This window comes from Ricinus communis, chromosome 1, assembly GCF_019578655.1.
Source record: "Ricinus communis isolate WT05 ecotype wild-type chromosome 1, ASM1957865v1, whole genome shotgun sequence".
Classification (NCBI taxonomy): Eukaryota; Viridiplantae; Streptophyta; class Magnoliopsida; order Malpighiales; family Euphorbiaceae; genus Ricinus; species Ricinus communis.
The window spans coordinates 7,388,398-7,404,038 of NC_063256.1; the positions used below are offsets into that span (position 1 = coordinate 7,388,398).

A 15,641-nucleotide genomic window follows, 5' to 3' on the forward strand; every position below is an offset into this window, starting at 1 on the left:
AGTGCAATATTTATTCAAATCATGTTGATTGAAATCAACCTTATGTCCAATCGCATCCACATCTGGCCGCCAAACATGATATTTAATGTTACTACCATTTAAGATCATACATTGTTGATGATATGCAGCCCTTTTTATAAATTGCTCTTCAAATAAAAAATAACTTTCTATTTTGTATATCTCCCTAGCATATGAAATAAGCTTCACATGATTCATTACTATAGCTGGTTGATCTACTATGCAATGTAAATCTTCTCCATTCTCTTTATTTCTCCATTCTGAGATTATATCAACAAATGAATTATAAAAGTCACAAAGATCGGCAATCCTAAAAAGTCTTTTATACACAAAATTATTTATTGTCTCACTCTTTTGAGATGATAAAACACTACCTCAAAAATAGTTTTTACTAAAAGTAGGGCACCATTTATCTCTGGACTTGTAGCTTTTCTATCCAAGGGATATTGTGACAATGAAATTCTGTAACCAATTTGCATGCAAAAAATATTAATGAACATTTTAGATAAAAACAATGTATATTTCAATACTAGATAATGAGCATTAAGATAAACACTCATGAAAAAAAAAATTAGCATGAATATTAATCCAAATGAATATTAATTTCACAAATAATAAATATTTAAGGCAAAAAAAATAATTAATATACGATATTTAATTAAATGAACATTATATACATTTACAATGAACATTTTAGTGCATATAAATTAAAATCAAACAAAATTACGTGCTTGGTCCAATAAAATTCAAACTCAGCCACTGTATCAATATATTTCAATAAAAAATTGAACAAATCTACAAACTATTTCTCACTTCTTACGGATTTAATATTTTTCTTTGAATTCTCTCTTATATACCATATGCAAAGTATATGGCATGAGTTAGGAAATACTTCAGCAATTGCAGCAGCCATGGCAGAAAATTGGTATGTCATTATTGTTTATGGATGTTTTCCTTCTGTAAATCTTAAAAAGGCGTTGAAAAGATAAACGAAATACTCAATTCTCTCATTCAATAAAAAATCGCATCCAAACATAATATTCATAGAATGATGATTCATACCTACAAAAAAATAAAATCACATATTTTACTATAATAATATTAAATGTTTATGATGATTAAAAGAATCAAAATGAACATTAAATATCTATAAGATATACTAAACATATGAATATTAGAGATATTAGTCATGAACATTGTAACACCCGTAAATTTTTTTAAAATTTTAATTGCATTAGTTTTCGGGGGCAGTTTGATAAATTAATATTTCTCGTGAATAAACGAGTACTATTTAATTTAACATTTTTAAATAATTATATAATATTGATTTGTGAATTTAAATAAATAAGTGTAATTTTATTAAGTTAAATTGTTGTGACTAATTATCATATAAATGTAATGTATTTTAAGTGGGGGTGTTTTTGTAGCTTAATTAAGATGGGGGACTAGAGCGAAATTTAAAAAAAAAAAAAAAAAAGAAGAAGGAAAGAATATGCATTGAGGCCTCTCACTCTCTCTCTCTCTCTCTCTCTCTCTCTCTCTTTTCCTCTCCTTCCTCCTTCCTTCCCCGCCACACAGCCCCATCCTCATCCTCATTTTTGTCGTCCCTTACCACCAGCCACCGATAAACGCCTCTATCCTTCTTCCTTTTTAGCCGGCGCCGCTCACTTCCCTTCACTCTCACTAGATTCCGCTGCAGCAAGGAGGAGAAGACGTCTCCCCGCTGCCACCACCGGTTCGACCTCCTCCTGACATCCCTTCATCAATCTGATGCTGGAAACGGGGTCCTAGACTCCAAAAAACCAAGGCAACCCTTCTTTCCTGTTTTTCTCCCCCCAACGGACTTTTTTTCTTTCTAGGTCATGCAAAGGGGGGATTCCGAGTCGGATCCTATTAATGAGGGAACGCCATTTGGTTAGGAGCATTATTTTGAGGGGTCTTTCTCAACCAAAGCATGTTGATTGCACGAGATGCAGATAAGTGATCAAAGTGAGGCTTTACTTGACGAGTATGAGGGATTACTCAAAATAGAGAAAGGCGGGTACATAACTAAAGAAGTTGGTTATGGCCTTTATGAGGAATTTTAAGAGATGAATTAGGTTCTCCTTCCTCTCCTGGTGTATGAGCTTCACCGGAGCCAAAACTTTCTGGCCTCGATCCAGTGGCTTCCGACGAGATTTCAATAGAAACAATTGTATATTCAGACTCCTCACAACTCAAGCTTCACGTAGGCACCTTCAGATTCGAACTCTGAAACCGTTTTTGGTACCGGGTTTTAGACTCCAGTATTTTTTAGACGGGCAGAGTTTAGATTTTTGAACTCAGTAAATTTTATTTAGATCTTAAAAATTATTTTAGAATTTTAAAAAATCTTATTACTATTAATTATTAATTATAAATAATTTAATTAAATTTAATTAATTAATAATTTAATTATAAATATTATGAATTAATTAGTGTGATTAGTTATTATTTGGTTTTGCGATCATTATGGTTGCGAATAATTAAATTAGATACCAAGAATTATTTGTGAACTAGTTGTGAAATAAATGCTAATATCGGACTGTCTATTATTAATTGAGATCTGTGTTGTATTGCAGAGTCGGAAAAATAATGCAGTTATGAGTGACTCGATTCCTAATAATTATGTAATGAATATTTGAAGTGTTTTTAGCAGGATTTGGACCCGTTTTACGGAGGTTAACAATCTATATTTTATGAAAGATTCTGCCAAATTTTTAATAGAATTTCTAAGTCGGATCAGTCGGAATTTCTTTAAGCAGTCAATTCTACGAGTCTAGGCCTAGGGTTGTTTACTAAATATTTTATTTTTATTGATTGTATTATTTCCGTGAATAGATAACCCGTCGATTCAGTTAGCTCCACCTAAGGCATAGAAGCAGAGCAAGGGGGTCATCAGAACTATGAGTTAAAATTATATAATGTTTGCATATGTGCCATGCCAAATTTTAATGCAACATTTTTTGTTAATAATTATTATGAATATTATTAGTATTATTATCATTATTAACTATTTTTTGTTATTATGGATATTGTCTAAATTTTTTATTATTTATTATATATTTAATTAATTAATTAATTATTTCTTGATTTATTTATTTATCATTTATTTAATTATTATTTTACCATCATAAATCTCATTATTATTATTATAGCGATCCATATATTCGATGCTATTTAATTTAAATACTTAATAATTTATTGAATAATATTAAGAATTCCTGCGATCTATACAATTTTCCATATTATTAATGTTATGATTGTATTATGACTCAGAATGAGGCGGCAATAGAATATGCCACCTGATAGGTTGTATCGGTACCACGTGTGCATCGGTATAAATCAGAGACAGGTAATAAGGAAATATTTTTGTGATGTGTCCTGGTCGAGTATAACTCTTTGGGCTGTGGAAATTTGGTTGCCGAAGGAAAAGTCTCTGGTCCAACATTGCTCTTTAGGTGCCGGATAAATTGGAAATTAAGTGTCCAAACTGGATTTAAGGACCCTGGTTGAGCTTCGCTCTCTGGGCGCCACTCTTATTGGAATAAGAGAGCAAATTGGCTAATAGTATTGGAGTCCAGGATTTTGCTGAGGTACTTGTCCCGTACATGCTAAATGATATTTTTCTGAAATATGACATGACACACGTTTTAATATAATAATATGATTTATTTTAATAAAATAAATATTTCACCAAGATTGGTGTATTTACTTGGATTATGCAATTTTAACTCACTCTTGAAACTGACAGTCTCAATTTTGATTTTTCAAGTGACAGCTAGGTCCTCCGCCGTCTTTTTTCAAACAGTCCAACTTCCTTCCTCCTTCAGGCCTATTGTAATTAATTTTCTTTCTTTTACTTTTTGAACTATTTAAAAATCTAGACTGTCCGCAGTAGTGGTTCCAGAACTTTAACATTCATTTTGGTCAGTTAAACTATAGAAAATTTTAAGCACTCAAGCTTATGGATTAATTTAATTGAGTTGTGATTATGTGATTACGTGAATGAATTATTGGTATATTTAAGTAGTTTGTATATATATATATATATATATATATATATATATATATATATATATATATATATATATATATATATATATATATATATATATATATATATCCATTTATCCGAATTATTGATTAGTTAGGCTTTTAAGCCTACCATTCCCTAGCGTCAGTCATATGGGCCCATAGATCGGATCATAATAAACATTATAAGAGGCTAGAATGAATATAATGTGAAATAAAATTAATTAAGTAATGCTGGTTAATACCTACAAAAGGACCACAAATCATATCATATTTGTTAGTACGATATGTAGAATCATAGAATAACAGATCTCCAAACAACTCATAATCTTGTTTCATTTGCCCATCTCTCCAAAAAAAAGCTGCATAATCTTGCTTTACTATCAACCTCAAAATTAAAAAAAAAAAATTCATTTTCATTGGATTGTTCTTTTCTGAAAATTTCAATCAGAGCATTCAAATCACTATTATCCAATTTGTTCATATTTTGCAAAGCTAAATGATTATAAGTATTCCTTGCTGTAAATCCAACCAATGGTGATTCTCCTTCAACAATCTAGTCCCATCAGCCACTCCAACTCCACTTCTTTTTAAATCATTAAGATAATCAAACTGGTTTTTGTAATTTTCTATGAGAAAGAATAAGGTGGATTTTACTATGTGGACATAGGTCATGATTATGCTCTTTTCGGTGTTTATTTATAGTCCAAACTCCTTCTTTATCAACATAGAACTCTATAAGAGCTTAACAACCAGTACAAATATCAAGTTCTGAGAAACATTTATTTTTCTTGTCTATCTTTTTTTTTATACCAGCCTTTGAACAAATAAATTTTGTCTTTGTTAATAATTTGTCATCTGCTCTATACATTTGCTTACTCTTTCCCATACCAAAACCAATTCTAAGTGCATAATCATTATATAAACAATAAGCTTCATCAGCAGACTTCACAGACATTTTCAATAATTCATCACCAGAAGAATTAGGTCCACAGTCAACTGCAAACAAAAATAATGAACATTGTAACTCGAAATAATGAGCATTTATGTAGCACATAAAGAACATTCATCTTTAAAAAAACTGTCAAACAATAAAATAATTTTACCTGACTTTTTATATGAATTAATACTTTCAACTGGTGATTCATCTATTGATATTATTTGTACATTACTTATTTGTAAATTGTTCTCCATTCTCCAAAAGCTTCTTCAATCCAACAATGAAAAAAATATAAATACGTTTTCAAGCATTAATGAACAATTGCAGCAGGAAAAAAAATTTGCAAACAAAAACTTGTACAAAAGAAAAAGATGATTGCAATGAATGAGGGAAAAAGAAGAAAACAAGAAGGACGAATCAAGAAGAAAGCGAGAAGAAGAAATAAATGAGTTAGATGGAAGATTCTGTTATAGAAATAAAAAATTGAAGAATTAAAGTTTCAATTGCAGGGCAAATAATTAAAACTTCAGACGTGTGATAACAACTTCAAATGAATCAAAATGGCACTCCATGAACACTGAATTCATAAAGCTACATGGACCGGAGTCCATATTATAAGAATTGGCAAATAAAGATGTTGAAGAAAATAGTATATTGCAGAGAGGTGTGGACTGCCATTCCTTTTTTCTTAATGCTTTAAACATACTCCAAATCTTGGTCTCCTTTTGTAGTATGCTTACGAGGATTCATCATTTCAGCATAAAAAAAAAGGATGGTTGCTATTTCATTCTCATGGAACTAATGGTTAAAATCACGTCCACTAACTTTCTAGCTAATTACTTGAAAGTTAAAAGTCATAATTACCTATGTTTCAAACACTTACCATTGACTAAAAAGTAATTTGAGCTTTCTTTATGTGCAATGAAAGATCTTTGTTGCAAGAATCAAAGAAGAGATTCTCTCCCAATTAATAAGTTAAGGGATTCTAGTCTTTTTGCATGCCCTTTTGGGCAATTCATATTAGCCACTCACTAACCCACCATTGGATGTCTACATATAAAATAATACACCTTCTTTTCTTTTATCCTTCAAGATTAACATGATAATAGTGATAATTATAATAATTTAAAATACGAGCACTAACCCTTTTATATCTTGATCAGCACTATAGATGTACTGTGCAATGTCTATAAATAGATAAATGCTGTGGGGTTCAAGGAATCTAAATATCTATCTTTTTCTCCTTCTTGTACGGCCTTTAAGTGGATTTTTGTGATCTTACCTCCTACTAAGGCCAGATTGCCTTTTTGAAAAGACATAATTTCAATTCTTTCATGAAAATGTCTTCATTTATTTGAGCTTTCCGCCTTCTTGAATTCAGCAGCTTAAGGGAATCTTGCCATGGGGAAGAAAGTGCTAACCAATTGGATAAACCCTATTCTTTCTCCACCTCAGTAGATGCTTAAAAATAGATAGAAGCAGGGGTTCTCTGATGTTGAGACACAGAAAAAGATCATTTAACTTAAAGGAAAAGGAAAATCCTATTTGCTTAGTTTGAAGAATTCATTTACGCATATAAGCATTAAGTTATCAACTCAACAGTCAACTGTTTGCCTCTTCTGGTGATGGTTAAATAACTGTTTTATCTAAAGCTTAAGTTATTATGTGGCCAATAGTCTTAATACTTTTTATATTTTAATGTCTATAAAGCTTAAAGCTGAAATCTTAATCAGTAAGATGGGACAATTAGGAAGCACACTGTAAATCCTTTAATTATAACCATTTCATTCAAAAGCTTAGAATATTAGTAATAGTTTTATACTCTCCAACAGTAATATAAGAACATAAAAAAGGGTTTAAACCGATAAGCTGTTTTCCCTTTAAAGAATTTCTGATGTGCCAAAAACATAATGTTACAGCAAATGAGATAGGAAAACTAGAGAAAGCATCTAGTTTCTATTACAGGATGGTCGGTTAACCTTCTGTTATCTGCAAAAGAGTACTTTGGGGTTATATTGTTCCTTCCGATGATTGACATAATTTACAGGTTAATATAATAACCTTTATATCTGAAACTTGTTAATAAAATAAAAATTGCGGATAGGCAAGTCTTTATCATTTAATCATAAAAGGTGATGAGGGTATCTGATGACACGTCTGTCAGAACAGTTTATTCTTTCACCCTTGATATTCTATTCTCAAAAATCTACCCTGTCAATTTTTGCCTGTATAAATAGACCACCATATATGTTCTATTTCCTCACAGAAGAAAACAAGCCTCTTAAGTAAACTTTCTCAACAAGTTTCATAATACCCACATTGCCAATTCCTACAATCTTCTTAGCAATGGAAATGGTGAATAGGTTGGTTAAGGAGAAGCCTGTAGTGATATTCAGCAAGAGTTCCTGCTGCATGAGTCATACCATCAAGTCGCTGATATGTGGATTTGGAGCAAATCCAACAGTTTATGAGCTCGACAGAATCCCAAACGGACAGCAAATTGAAAGGACGCTGATGCAGTTGGGGTGCCAACCAAGTGTACCATCTGTGTTTATAGGGCAAAAGTTGGTTGGTGGTGAAAAGCAGGTGATGAGTCTGCATGTCCAGAACCAGCTCATCCCATTGCTTATTGATGCAGGGGCTATTTGGATTTAGGGTTAAGTATTTTCTTTCCGGAAATAGCATACCTCTGCTGGAGCTAAACAAAGCTTTAATAAGTTTTCTTTTTCTTGTTTTCTTTTTTGGCACGTCCTTTTCCCTGTTAGTGGTATAAAATGATAATAGGTATGGCTGTTGACATCCAGCCCAGCTTAAAGTTTATTCACTTGTGTTTTTTTTTAGGCTTGGCAGGAGCATACTCTTTTCTGTTTACTGAAATCAAGAGCTTGTACTTTAACTTCCAGTTGTACTATCCAACTAATAAAGATATATTATTGATACTTCTGGCCTACATTCTGATGATCAAACATTTTCGAGTGTGTACGTGTATAACAGAGAGAGCATATTTGCAATGTACCCTGAGAATAACAGGGGCTGGAAAGAATGGGTCTACCAAACAAAATGAAAGTGCTACAAGGAGAGTGAAGAGAGGATTTTCTATTTGGAAAAAGACAACGTTGTGAACACGTCTTCCATTCTTCATTGCCATAACATGCTTTGATGATTTACATGCTTAAATAATAGAGTCGATATCCTTTAGTTCCTTGGCACCTGCAACTGCTAATTCCTTTCATCGTAGATCAGTCTGTTTGTATAAGTTTTCTAATCATATCATGATGTCCTCCAAGTTTTGCAGTTTCAGAAGTGTCTAGCGATCTGGTCATGAATTAATGTAAAATAAGCATCATAAAAGTCTAATCCCTGAATTACCTGTCTATCATTAACTAAGAGTTCATGAGTACGTTACAGAAAAGAGCACTACACAAAATTTCTAGACAGGACGAAGACACCCAGAAATAAGTGCTTAACAGCTTACATATATTACTGGGGAAGACAAACCACGGAAGTCTCACGCAATGACCTACCCTAGTGAGATGCAAATTCAATGTTTATGAAACACTGCAGAAAAACACCTGATGAAGATTTCATCAACTGCTTCTTAAGCTAAAAGCAAAACTCACACTCCAGATTCTTCATTCTTTGGAGAAAATAGAAAAAGAAAATGCTTGGCTAGGGGCCATATGCATAATAGCAATCACATCATTTGAACACGTGTTGCTCACATTTTGCTTCAAAATGCTCACATGAAGCACAAAAACAGCAATTAACCACGTGAACAGGCAAAGAAGAAAACAATTCACCTAAAATAGGTGCATAGTCCAGGGAATTATTTGATCCTTAGTTTTAAGCAAAATGTTGTCTTTTCTGGGCCAGATGAGTAGCATTCTCTTGGATTCTCATCTTCTAATCTCCCCTGAAATGATAATATTTGGAGAATTTATCTGTTGTGCACCCAAACAGAAGGATTAGCCAGCTGTGATGCATGTTCACCCATCTTCTTTTTCATGCTTGTAGCAACTCGTTGAAATTTCATCCATTAATACAAGTATTTGGCGAGAAACACACATATAGCAGTCAATCTTCCTTGTCAGGTAACCAACCATACAGATTTACAGACAATAAGATTGCAAACAAGGCAGGATATTCGTGAATATCAGAAGAATTTTCTAATTCATGTTTGTTTATCAATGTAAATGAATGTTTGCTTAAGCTGATAAATGATCCGTTCAGTAAAGTTCATGCACAGACTTGACAATAAGTTTGCGACCAAAAATTCTTGTGTATGAAACAAATAGAATAATCATATCCTGAAAACAAACAAAATCGCATGAACTATATCGGAATTTGGAAATAGCAACTGTTGATGATAAGTATATAGCAAGATATTATTGCACGTAAGATACAGGAAAAGCAGAAACTTGCGAGCTTAAAGAAACTGCAAAGATAATGAAATAGGCAGCAACAGCAACATGTTAAAATCAGGGCTGTGATATCTCTAAATAAGGGAATAATCAAGCAGAACCGAGTCGGAGTTTTTGTTAATATAAGTAAAGACAAATAAATTTTATATTTTAATTTTAAATTATTAAAATACTAATTAAAGAGTTAAATTACGTAGCCTGTAAATAAGGAGGATCTGAGCCTAACCAGTCTGAGTTTTGTTAAACTTGAGATTGACTCATTTATTAAACAAGCTTTGCTGAACGAGCTCAAGTAAGCTTGAACCGAGTTTCGAGTAACTTACAAATTCAGAAAATCCCATTTAGTATGGGAATGATTACACCGATCCATCATTAACCAGCCCACGGAACCGCACCACAAACCTTGGGCTTGCACTCTATCAGCAGAAATTACTCCACTAACAAGCAAGTATCATGTTTCAATCATCATGGGAAGAAAAAGGATAAAACTGAATGAAAAAAGAAAATGCATCATTTGTGACATTATTATTAAAAATTCATTAACGAACGAATAATAATAGTAATAAAAGAAACCAAATTAGACAATCTATGTCAAAGTCTGCAAAACTGATTTGATGTATAAATGTGCAGCAAAGTGTTTCTTTTTTTTCTTTTTCTTTTTTGTGAGCAAAATAAGTGTTTCTACTTGTGAATAAAATCTTTAAGAATATCATTCTGATGCTCAAGATTAGCATTTCTTCGCCAAGTAATGACTGCTCTCTGAACCGTAGCATTAGCGTCACGTATCTCCTCTGCAGAGAATTTGTGTTCTACTATACCCAATGGTCCTGGCTGCAGTACATTTACCACTGTTTCGATTTCTTGTTCAACCTGCCTATTGCAATTACAATACAATTAATTCAATAAATCACTAGTTAACTTCTCGATTCAATTCGCTATTAACTTAAAGATTTCAAATCTCGTCTTCTGTATTGTCTAGAGAAGATTAAAAACCCTAATCGGCAAAAGACCCAAAAGAAAATGTACCTGAAGATTCTTGAAAACGGCAACGAGTTGCCGAGAGCTGAAAAAGATATTCTCATCTCTCTTTTAAGCTATCGCCGATGGGACGCCGTCGAGATACAAGACTCACCACGATGACGAAAGTGAGGGAAGGAAGTTGGGGTTTTTCACTGGGAAACGGTTGAATTGAATGTGACCTTTTTTATTTTTTTATTTTGTGGCTTAAATTTTTGAGAGAAAACGATGTCGTGTGTGCATTTACGTGCAGTCACAGTCAGTAATGCAACTGATTAGTCAATAAACGCGACGTCTAGAAAGATTTAACCAAAAAAGAAAATCGACTCCACTGGGGATCGAACCCAGAATCTCTGGTTCCGTAGACCAGCGCCTTATCCATTGGGCCATGGAGTCCTTGTTGATAAGTAATAAATAATTTAATTTAATATATAATATAAAAATGAAAATAACATAACACGACAGCTGATGTTCAATGTGTTGAATACGGACATAAGAGGATCTCAATCCCGGAGTGGCTTTAGGATTCACCGACAAACTTTCTTCAATTACTTTATATACTTTTGTCTTGTATATTGGGACTGATATCTTTTAGTATGTGCAATCATCATTCATCAAGAAGTAATGAAGAGGGAAGCACACAATTGGTGACGTTTTGTCCTAGTGATTGCGCATGCCTATTGCCCACTATCTTCCATACACTCGCATTCTTAATTGAATTCTGCCAAAACTACATCGTACAACAATTATTCATATTAAGTTTCTTAACTTTCATTTCTCAAGTTAAAATTGTTCCAACATTGTTAAAAGCTTCTATAGTATTGTAAAAAAATTTCCAGGCGTCCATGGGAAAAAACAGAGAGGTTAAGGGAGCAATATTCTCACTAAACAATGGCAACTCAAAACCAACACTCCAAATTCCCAAACCACCAAATCTGACATTAGACCATATCACACTACACTTACCAAGTAAGTACTGCTAATGTACTATACACCCCTTTTTTTTTAAAAAGAAAAAAAAGAAACTTGTAGACATTTACAGTAGTCAAGAAACCGAGTGACGCCTTCTTTTCTGAAACAAGAATCTTGATTCTGAATTAGCCTTTCCTCCTCCTATAGGCTTAAGACCATTAATTCTGAATAAGGAATTTAGCTTGCTTAATTTTCTAGTGAATGATTTGAACAACTTATTTGCAGGATGAGTCCTTACAAGTTCTTGTTTCATGGACACGTGATCTTTTTCAAGATCGGTCAGTCTCATTCTCATTCTTGCAACTTCGAGTTTCAATTCTCGATTCTCTCTTCGGACAGATGCATAGTTGTCTCTCGGAGAGATTGCTCCGCTTCCTGCACCACTGCCTGAACGTTGAGGGAATTGACCATTCATTGCACCAAAAAAGAACTGATTATGCCCTCCATTCATTGCATTCCTGAGCCTGATTTGCTCGAAATATAGCACTTGAACTGCCATTTGCACTGGTAATCTTTCATTTTGAGCTGCGTGGCTGCAGGCCTCTTGAGATAATTTCTGACAGTCTATTGTCTTGCAAAGTCTGTATCTTTCTGAATCTTTAATGTTTGGATGAACCTGTAAGAAATATGAACATGGAAGAATCGGAATTCAGTTTGGAAGATCCTGAAATTGGAAGAGATCACGAGAGGTTAAAAAGTTACTAACTTTGAGGAAGATATCGACAGCCCTATACAGTCCATCACTGACTAGGCGAGCATGGTCAGGAAGTAATTCTGCTAGTGATATGAACTTTGATGGCATCAAGTTTGAGTCTAGTGCAACTTCTGCAAGATAATTGTCTAGCAACTTTGATACTTTAAGAATTGAGCTCTGCTTAGGAGATCCAGGACTGTCGAAATCATAAATCATTTCACTTTCATCACGCAAGTGATTGTCTTCGTCGTCATCCTCATCTAAGTTGAGAAACATAGAGAAGATCCTCAAGATCGAATCTGTATCATACAGAGTACTGTGGCTATTACCATGTGAATTTGCTGGAATTAGGATATCTTCAAGAATTGCTTGATCTAGTTGAAGACCAATTCTCCTTTCCAAATCGGATCTGCAAGATGTCGTTGCTGATGCTGCTATTGCAGTTTTCAACAAACTTGAAAGAAAAGCCATTGGGACTGGACTTTTTCTTGATTGGGTTGGTAGTAAGCTGACTATTGCTTCAACAATTACCCTTTGTTTCTTTTGCAATTCCAAGTCTAAGAGACTTCCTTTAAGCAAATGAGGGTCTCTCACTACAAGGCCTTGAAGAGAGTTATGGGCATAATTTATCAAAATCTTGCTGATCATATCCTGTTTCAGACCCTTCGATTTTACTGTTGATAAAACCCTTTGGAAGAAATCAAGATTCAGGACTGCGAGCGATTTGCCCCACCAATCTGAAGGTGTTTCTGGTTCCATGTTTGTCTCCTTTGATGGGAAGTTGTGGTCAAGTTTTAGCAAGCCAGAGGTAAGTTGTTCTTTGCATGCATTGCTAGCAATTCCATTTATAAGCCTGTTAACCAGGTTGATCTCTTCTGACATAGGCAAGAGAGTTTCGCATCGATGAAGGACAGATATCGAACTGGATATATTTGGTAGCACCATCTCCTTTAGATAAGCTTCAGCTCTAGCTTCCAGGTTTTTCTCCGCAAAATCTTCTGTCATTTCCAGGAAATGGGCTGCACACAATATCATAGCAACATTTGATAGTGTAATCTCAACATTTACACCATAGCAGAATTTTGCCGCAAGCTCAAAGGCTTCTGCTCCTCCAGGAACACAAGCTATACTGATGCGCGAAACTTTTGAATCCTTAGCTTCCAACAACAATTTTCGAATCCTTCCGCTTCGAGAAACGAGGGGGAACTGCAAAAATAATTTGAACCATATATAAAGCTCTGCCCTCGTTTTCTTCTTCACATAAACTTGCACAAAACTCTGAAGAACAAGGTGAAGGGAAAGCTGTTCCAATGGTGTTATAGTACCAAACTAATGAACTAAATATATGTTCCTTACCTTATGAAGTGCAAAGCTTGATGCTCCAATTTCTACTGTAAGATCACTGGAAACATCAGAAATTGGCCTGCAAGATGGTAGAATGATTGAAGTAGGACTTCAAAGAGAGACAGGAAAATTCAAAAGAAAAGGGAAATAAATGATGCATCGCGTACATGTTTGTTAGTGCCAATAATTTAGAGACCATATAAGAAGTTCTACTGCTATAGACCTGAACTCCCTTTTTTGTAACCATGACTTTCCAATTAACAGGTTCATTCAAAGGGGTACTTTCTATCTATCCATAGAAAGAGAGACCTTCCAATAGCTTAAAAAGGGCTGTTCTACCATCAATCATCAATAAACCACCCATGGGCAATGTGATCTTCTTGGTATTCTGAATCAGACATAGATGGCCCAGATTGGATAAATGACAACTCAATTATTACAGAATGAGTGGCTGTGGCCAAGCAGTACAGTTTACAACAAGGCTGTGTTACTCCCTAACTGCAAAATACTGCAGACTCGCTTTTGCAACCGGAAACAATTTGGAAAATTTTTACCGAGTCATACAGATATATTAGATCAGAAATGATTATGTGCGCACAAGCTCAATTGCCAACCATAAGATGGATAATAAGTGGTTGTGATTGTTTGTGTGATCAAATGAACTATTGCACGAATTCTTCTGAACATATAAAAGGGCCTATAAAAACAGTAAAAACAGTCAAATGGTTTGAGAGGCAAGACATTAATAGTAGTTGATAATGCATAAAATAAGCCTAATGCAGTTTCCCTTCAAGTGGAAAATTTGCAACCTGTCATACTCTATGGCCTATGCATGCTCTTTGAAATGATATGGTGAAGTATAGTTTTCTTCATATTAATTGAGGATGATCAGATATTGAGAAGCCCATAAAATTTCTTGGTCCTACCAAGAATGGCCGACTGTTGGGAACTTTAAGGAAAGCTTAATAAATTCGTCTCAACAAAGACTTCTTTTTTTGGGCTTTCCTCCTTTTATTTTGTTTTTTTAACTTGTATCAGATTCTTCTTTTGACAAATCAAATCCAAAAATTTGCAAAATTGTTAGACTGGTATCATAAAAGACCAGCAAAAATCAAGTTGAAAATACTAAATTAGGTAATAAACCATGATCCAAGTTTCTATCTGTTTCAAGAAATTCACTTTGCCATAAAAATAAATACAAAGAACGAAAAGAAAATGTATCACTTTAACTTATGTTGACAAAAGCTCCATTTCTCTAGAAAATTGTCAAATCCACCAGAATATGGATTCAAAAACTATTGGACTCTGCATTACCCTTTTCTTTTCTGTTTTTTTTTTTTTTCCGAAATTACTTGAAAGATCCTGGATTAATTGATCTCTTTATTCCCAAGAATCCAACATCAAAAACATTTTCCCAGCAAAGGGAGAAAGAGTGCATCCCCATCCATTAAAAAAGAATACTGTAACTGCAGCATTCACGACTCCGCATCTATTAATTCCATAATAATTTTCCATTCTTGGGCTACATATATGTGCATTGTAGTGAGACAAGAAGCTAAGAGGAATGAAGATTACCATTCAGTAGCATGCCTTATGCTGGAACTTGGACGAAACGATCTCTTCCCTGATATACTTGGCTTCAACTCGGCAACAGTAACGACACCCATCTCTTCTAAATGAACAAAAAGGAAGAAAATGGCAAAATCAGCCTTAGATTTCTCTACTGAAAGGCCTGCAGCACTACCACAGCATCCCCACTAACAAATGTCTCTCTCTTTGAAAGAATCTAACTGTTTTTAACAAACTATCTCTCTTTGTCAGGTACAACCCAAAAACAAAGATTTTATTATTCATATGCTAAAACAAAGATTTGTTCAGGACACATGTCACTCTTTCTCTATGGTGGAAAAAGAGAAAGGTAGAAAGAGTGGAGTGAAAGTCACATGAACCCATGCAAAGATTAAGAAGTAGTGATATGGATTTTGAAATATACTTTAATGAGTGTTTATAATGTGCCCTTAATCTAAAGTCAAGACTATGTTGGTGTGCTTCCACTTTTCGGTGAAAGGTAGTGAGAGATGAGAAGTTTGCCTTTATTTTTATTCACTTGTTTATTTATTTATTTTTAACAAGGTTTGGATTTTGAGAAATTAAATTTGCAGGATTCCTGAAGGTTGCAGTG

At 33.9% G+C, this 15,641-nt stretch overlaps 3 protein-coding genes, 1 long non-coding RNA gene and 1 other non-coding gene across 10 annotated transcripts; 2 read left to right on the forward strand and 3 right to left on the reverse strand.

Annotated features, from left to right (window-relative positions):
- The first annotated feature begins 1,048 nt into the window (after positions 1-1,048).
- LOC125369218 lies at positions 1,049-3,036 on the forward strand. The gene is made up of 2 exons (XR_007214858.1): positions 1,049-2,245; positions 2,878-3,036. It is a non-coding gene; the product is annotated as an uncharacterized LOC125369218 (long non-coding RNA).
- Positions 3,037-7,267: 4,231 nt separating this feature from the next.
- LOC8287169 (monothiol glutaredoxin-S1) lies at positions 7,268-7,950 on the forward strand. The gene has a single exon (XM_002520625.4). It carries the CDS (start codon positions 7,358-7,360, stop codon positions 7,664-7,666), a length of 309 nt encoding a protein of 102 aa, XP_002520671.1. The 5' UTR covers positions 7,268-7,357; the 3' UTR covers positions 7,667-7,950.
- Positions 7,951-8,088: 138 nt separating this feature from the next.
- On the reverse strand, positions 8,089-10,718 carry LOC8272070. 4 transcript variants are annotated; one of them, XR_007214297.1, is made up of 5 exons: positions 10,459-10,713; positions 10,118-10,306; positions 9,756-9,869; positions 8,812-9,090; positions 8,089-8,326 (listed from the first exon to the last, which is right to left on the reverse strand). XR_007214297.1 is itself a non-coding variant. In XM_048369741.1 (4 exons), the coding sequence occupies exons 1-4, from the start codon at positions 10,512-10,514 to the stop codon at positions 8,251-8,253; spliced, it is 435 nt and encodes a 144-aa protein (XP_048225698.1). In that variant the 5' UTR covers positions 10,515-10,718; the 3' UTR covers positions 8,089-8,250. The 4 variants fall into 4 exon arrangements, 3 of the variants coding, with proteins under 3 accessions (XP_048225698.1, XP_048225701.1, XP_048225705.1); XM_048369741.1 differs by lacking the exon at positions 8,812-9,090 and having other exon boundaries at positions 10,459-10,718; XM_048369744.1 differs by lacking the exon at positions 8,089-8,326 and having other exon boundaries at positions 8,351-9,090.
- Positions 10,719-10,772: 54 nt separating this feature from the next.
- On the reverse strand, positions 10,773-10,845 carry TRNAR-ACG. The gene has a single exon. It is a non-coding gene; the product is annotated as a tRNA-Arg (tRNA).
- Positions 10,846-11,238: 393 nt separating this feature from the next.
- On the reverse strand, positions 11,239-15,417 carry LOC8287167 (BTB/POZ domain-containing protein At1g03010). 3 transcript variants are annotated; one of them, XM_048370992.1, is made up of 4 exons: positions 15,035-15,417; positions 13,472-13,568; positions 12,128-13,321; positions 11,239-12,037 (listed from the first exon to the last, which is right to left on the reverse strand). In XM_048370992.1, exons 1-4 carry the CDS (start codon positions 15,124-15,126, stop codon positions 11,495-11,497), a joined length of 1,926 nt encoding a protein of 641 aa, XP_048226949.1. In that variant the 5' UTR covers positions 15,127-15,417; the 3' UTR covers positions 11,239-11,494. The 3 variants fall into 3 exon arrangements, with proteins under 3 accessions (XP_048226949.1, XP_002520669.1, XP_025013380.1); XM_002520623.4 differs by having other exon boundaries at positions 13,472-13,538; positions 15,035-15,416; XM_025157612.2 differs by lacking the exon at positions 15,035-15,417 and adding an exon at positions 13,627-14,531 and having other exon boundaries at positions 13,472-13,538.
- Between the last annotated feature and the right edge of the window lie 224 nt (positions 15,418-15,641).

Excerpts from the sequence above, each read along its gene's own strand:
- LOC8287169 (XM_002520625.4), top strand. The coding sequence starts at position 7,358 with ATGGAAATGGTGAATAGGTTGGTTAAGGAGAAGCCTGTAGTGATATTC.
- LOC8272070 (XM_048369741.1), bottom strand. The coding sequence starts at position 10,514 with ATGAGAATATCTTTTTCAGCTCTCGGCAACTCGTTGCCGTTTTCAAGA. Across the intron at positions 10,307-10,458 it reads CCGTTTTCAAGAATCTTCAG|GCAGGTTGAACAAGAAATCG; the intron begins GTACATTTTCTT and ends TAATTGCAATAG. Across the intron at positions 9,870-10,117 it reads CTTAAAGATTTTATTCACAA|TGGAGTAATTTCTGCTGATA; the intron begins GTAGAAACACTT and ends CTTGCTTGTTAG.
- LOC8287167 (XM_048370992.1), bottom strand. The coding sequence starts at position 15,126 with ATGGGTGTCGTTACTGTTGCCGAGTTGAAGCCAAGTATATCAGGGAAG. Across the intron at positions 13,569-15,034 it reads ATAAGGCATGCTACTGAATG|TCCTACTTCAATCATTCTAC; the intron begins GTAATCTTCATT and ends CTCTCTTTGAAG. Across the intron at positions 12,038-12,127 it reads CTGTCGATATCTTCCTCAAA|GTTCATCCAAACATTAAAGA; the intron begins GTTAGTAACTTT and ends TATTTCTTACAG.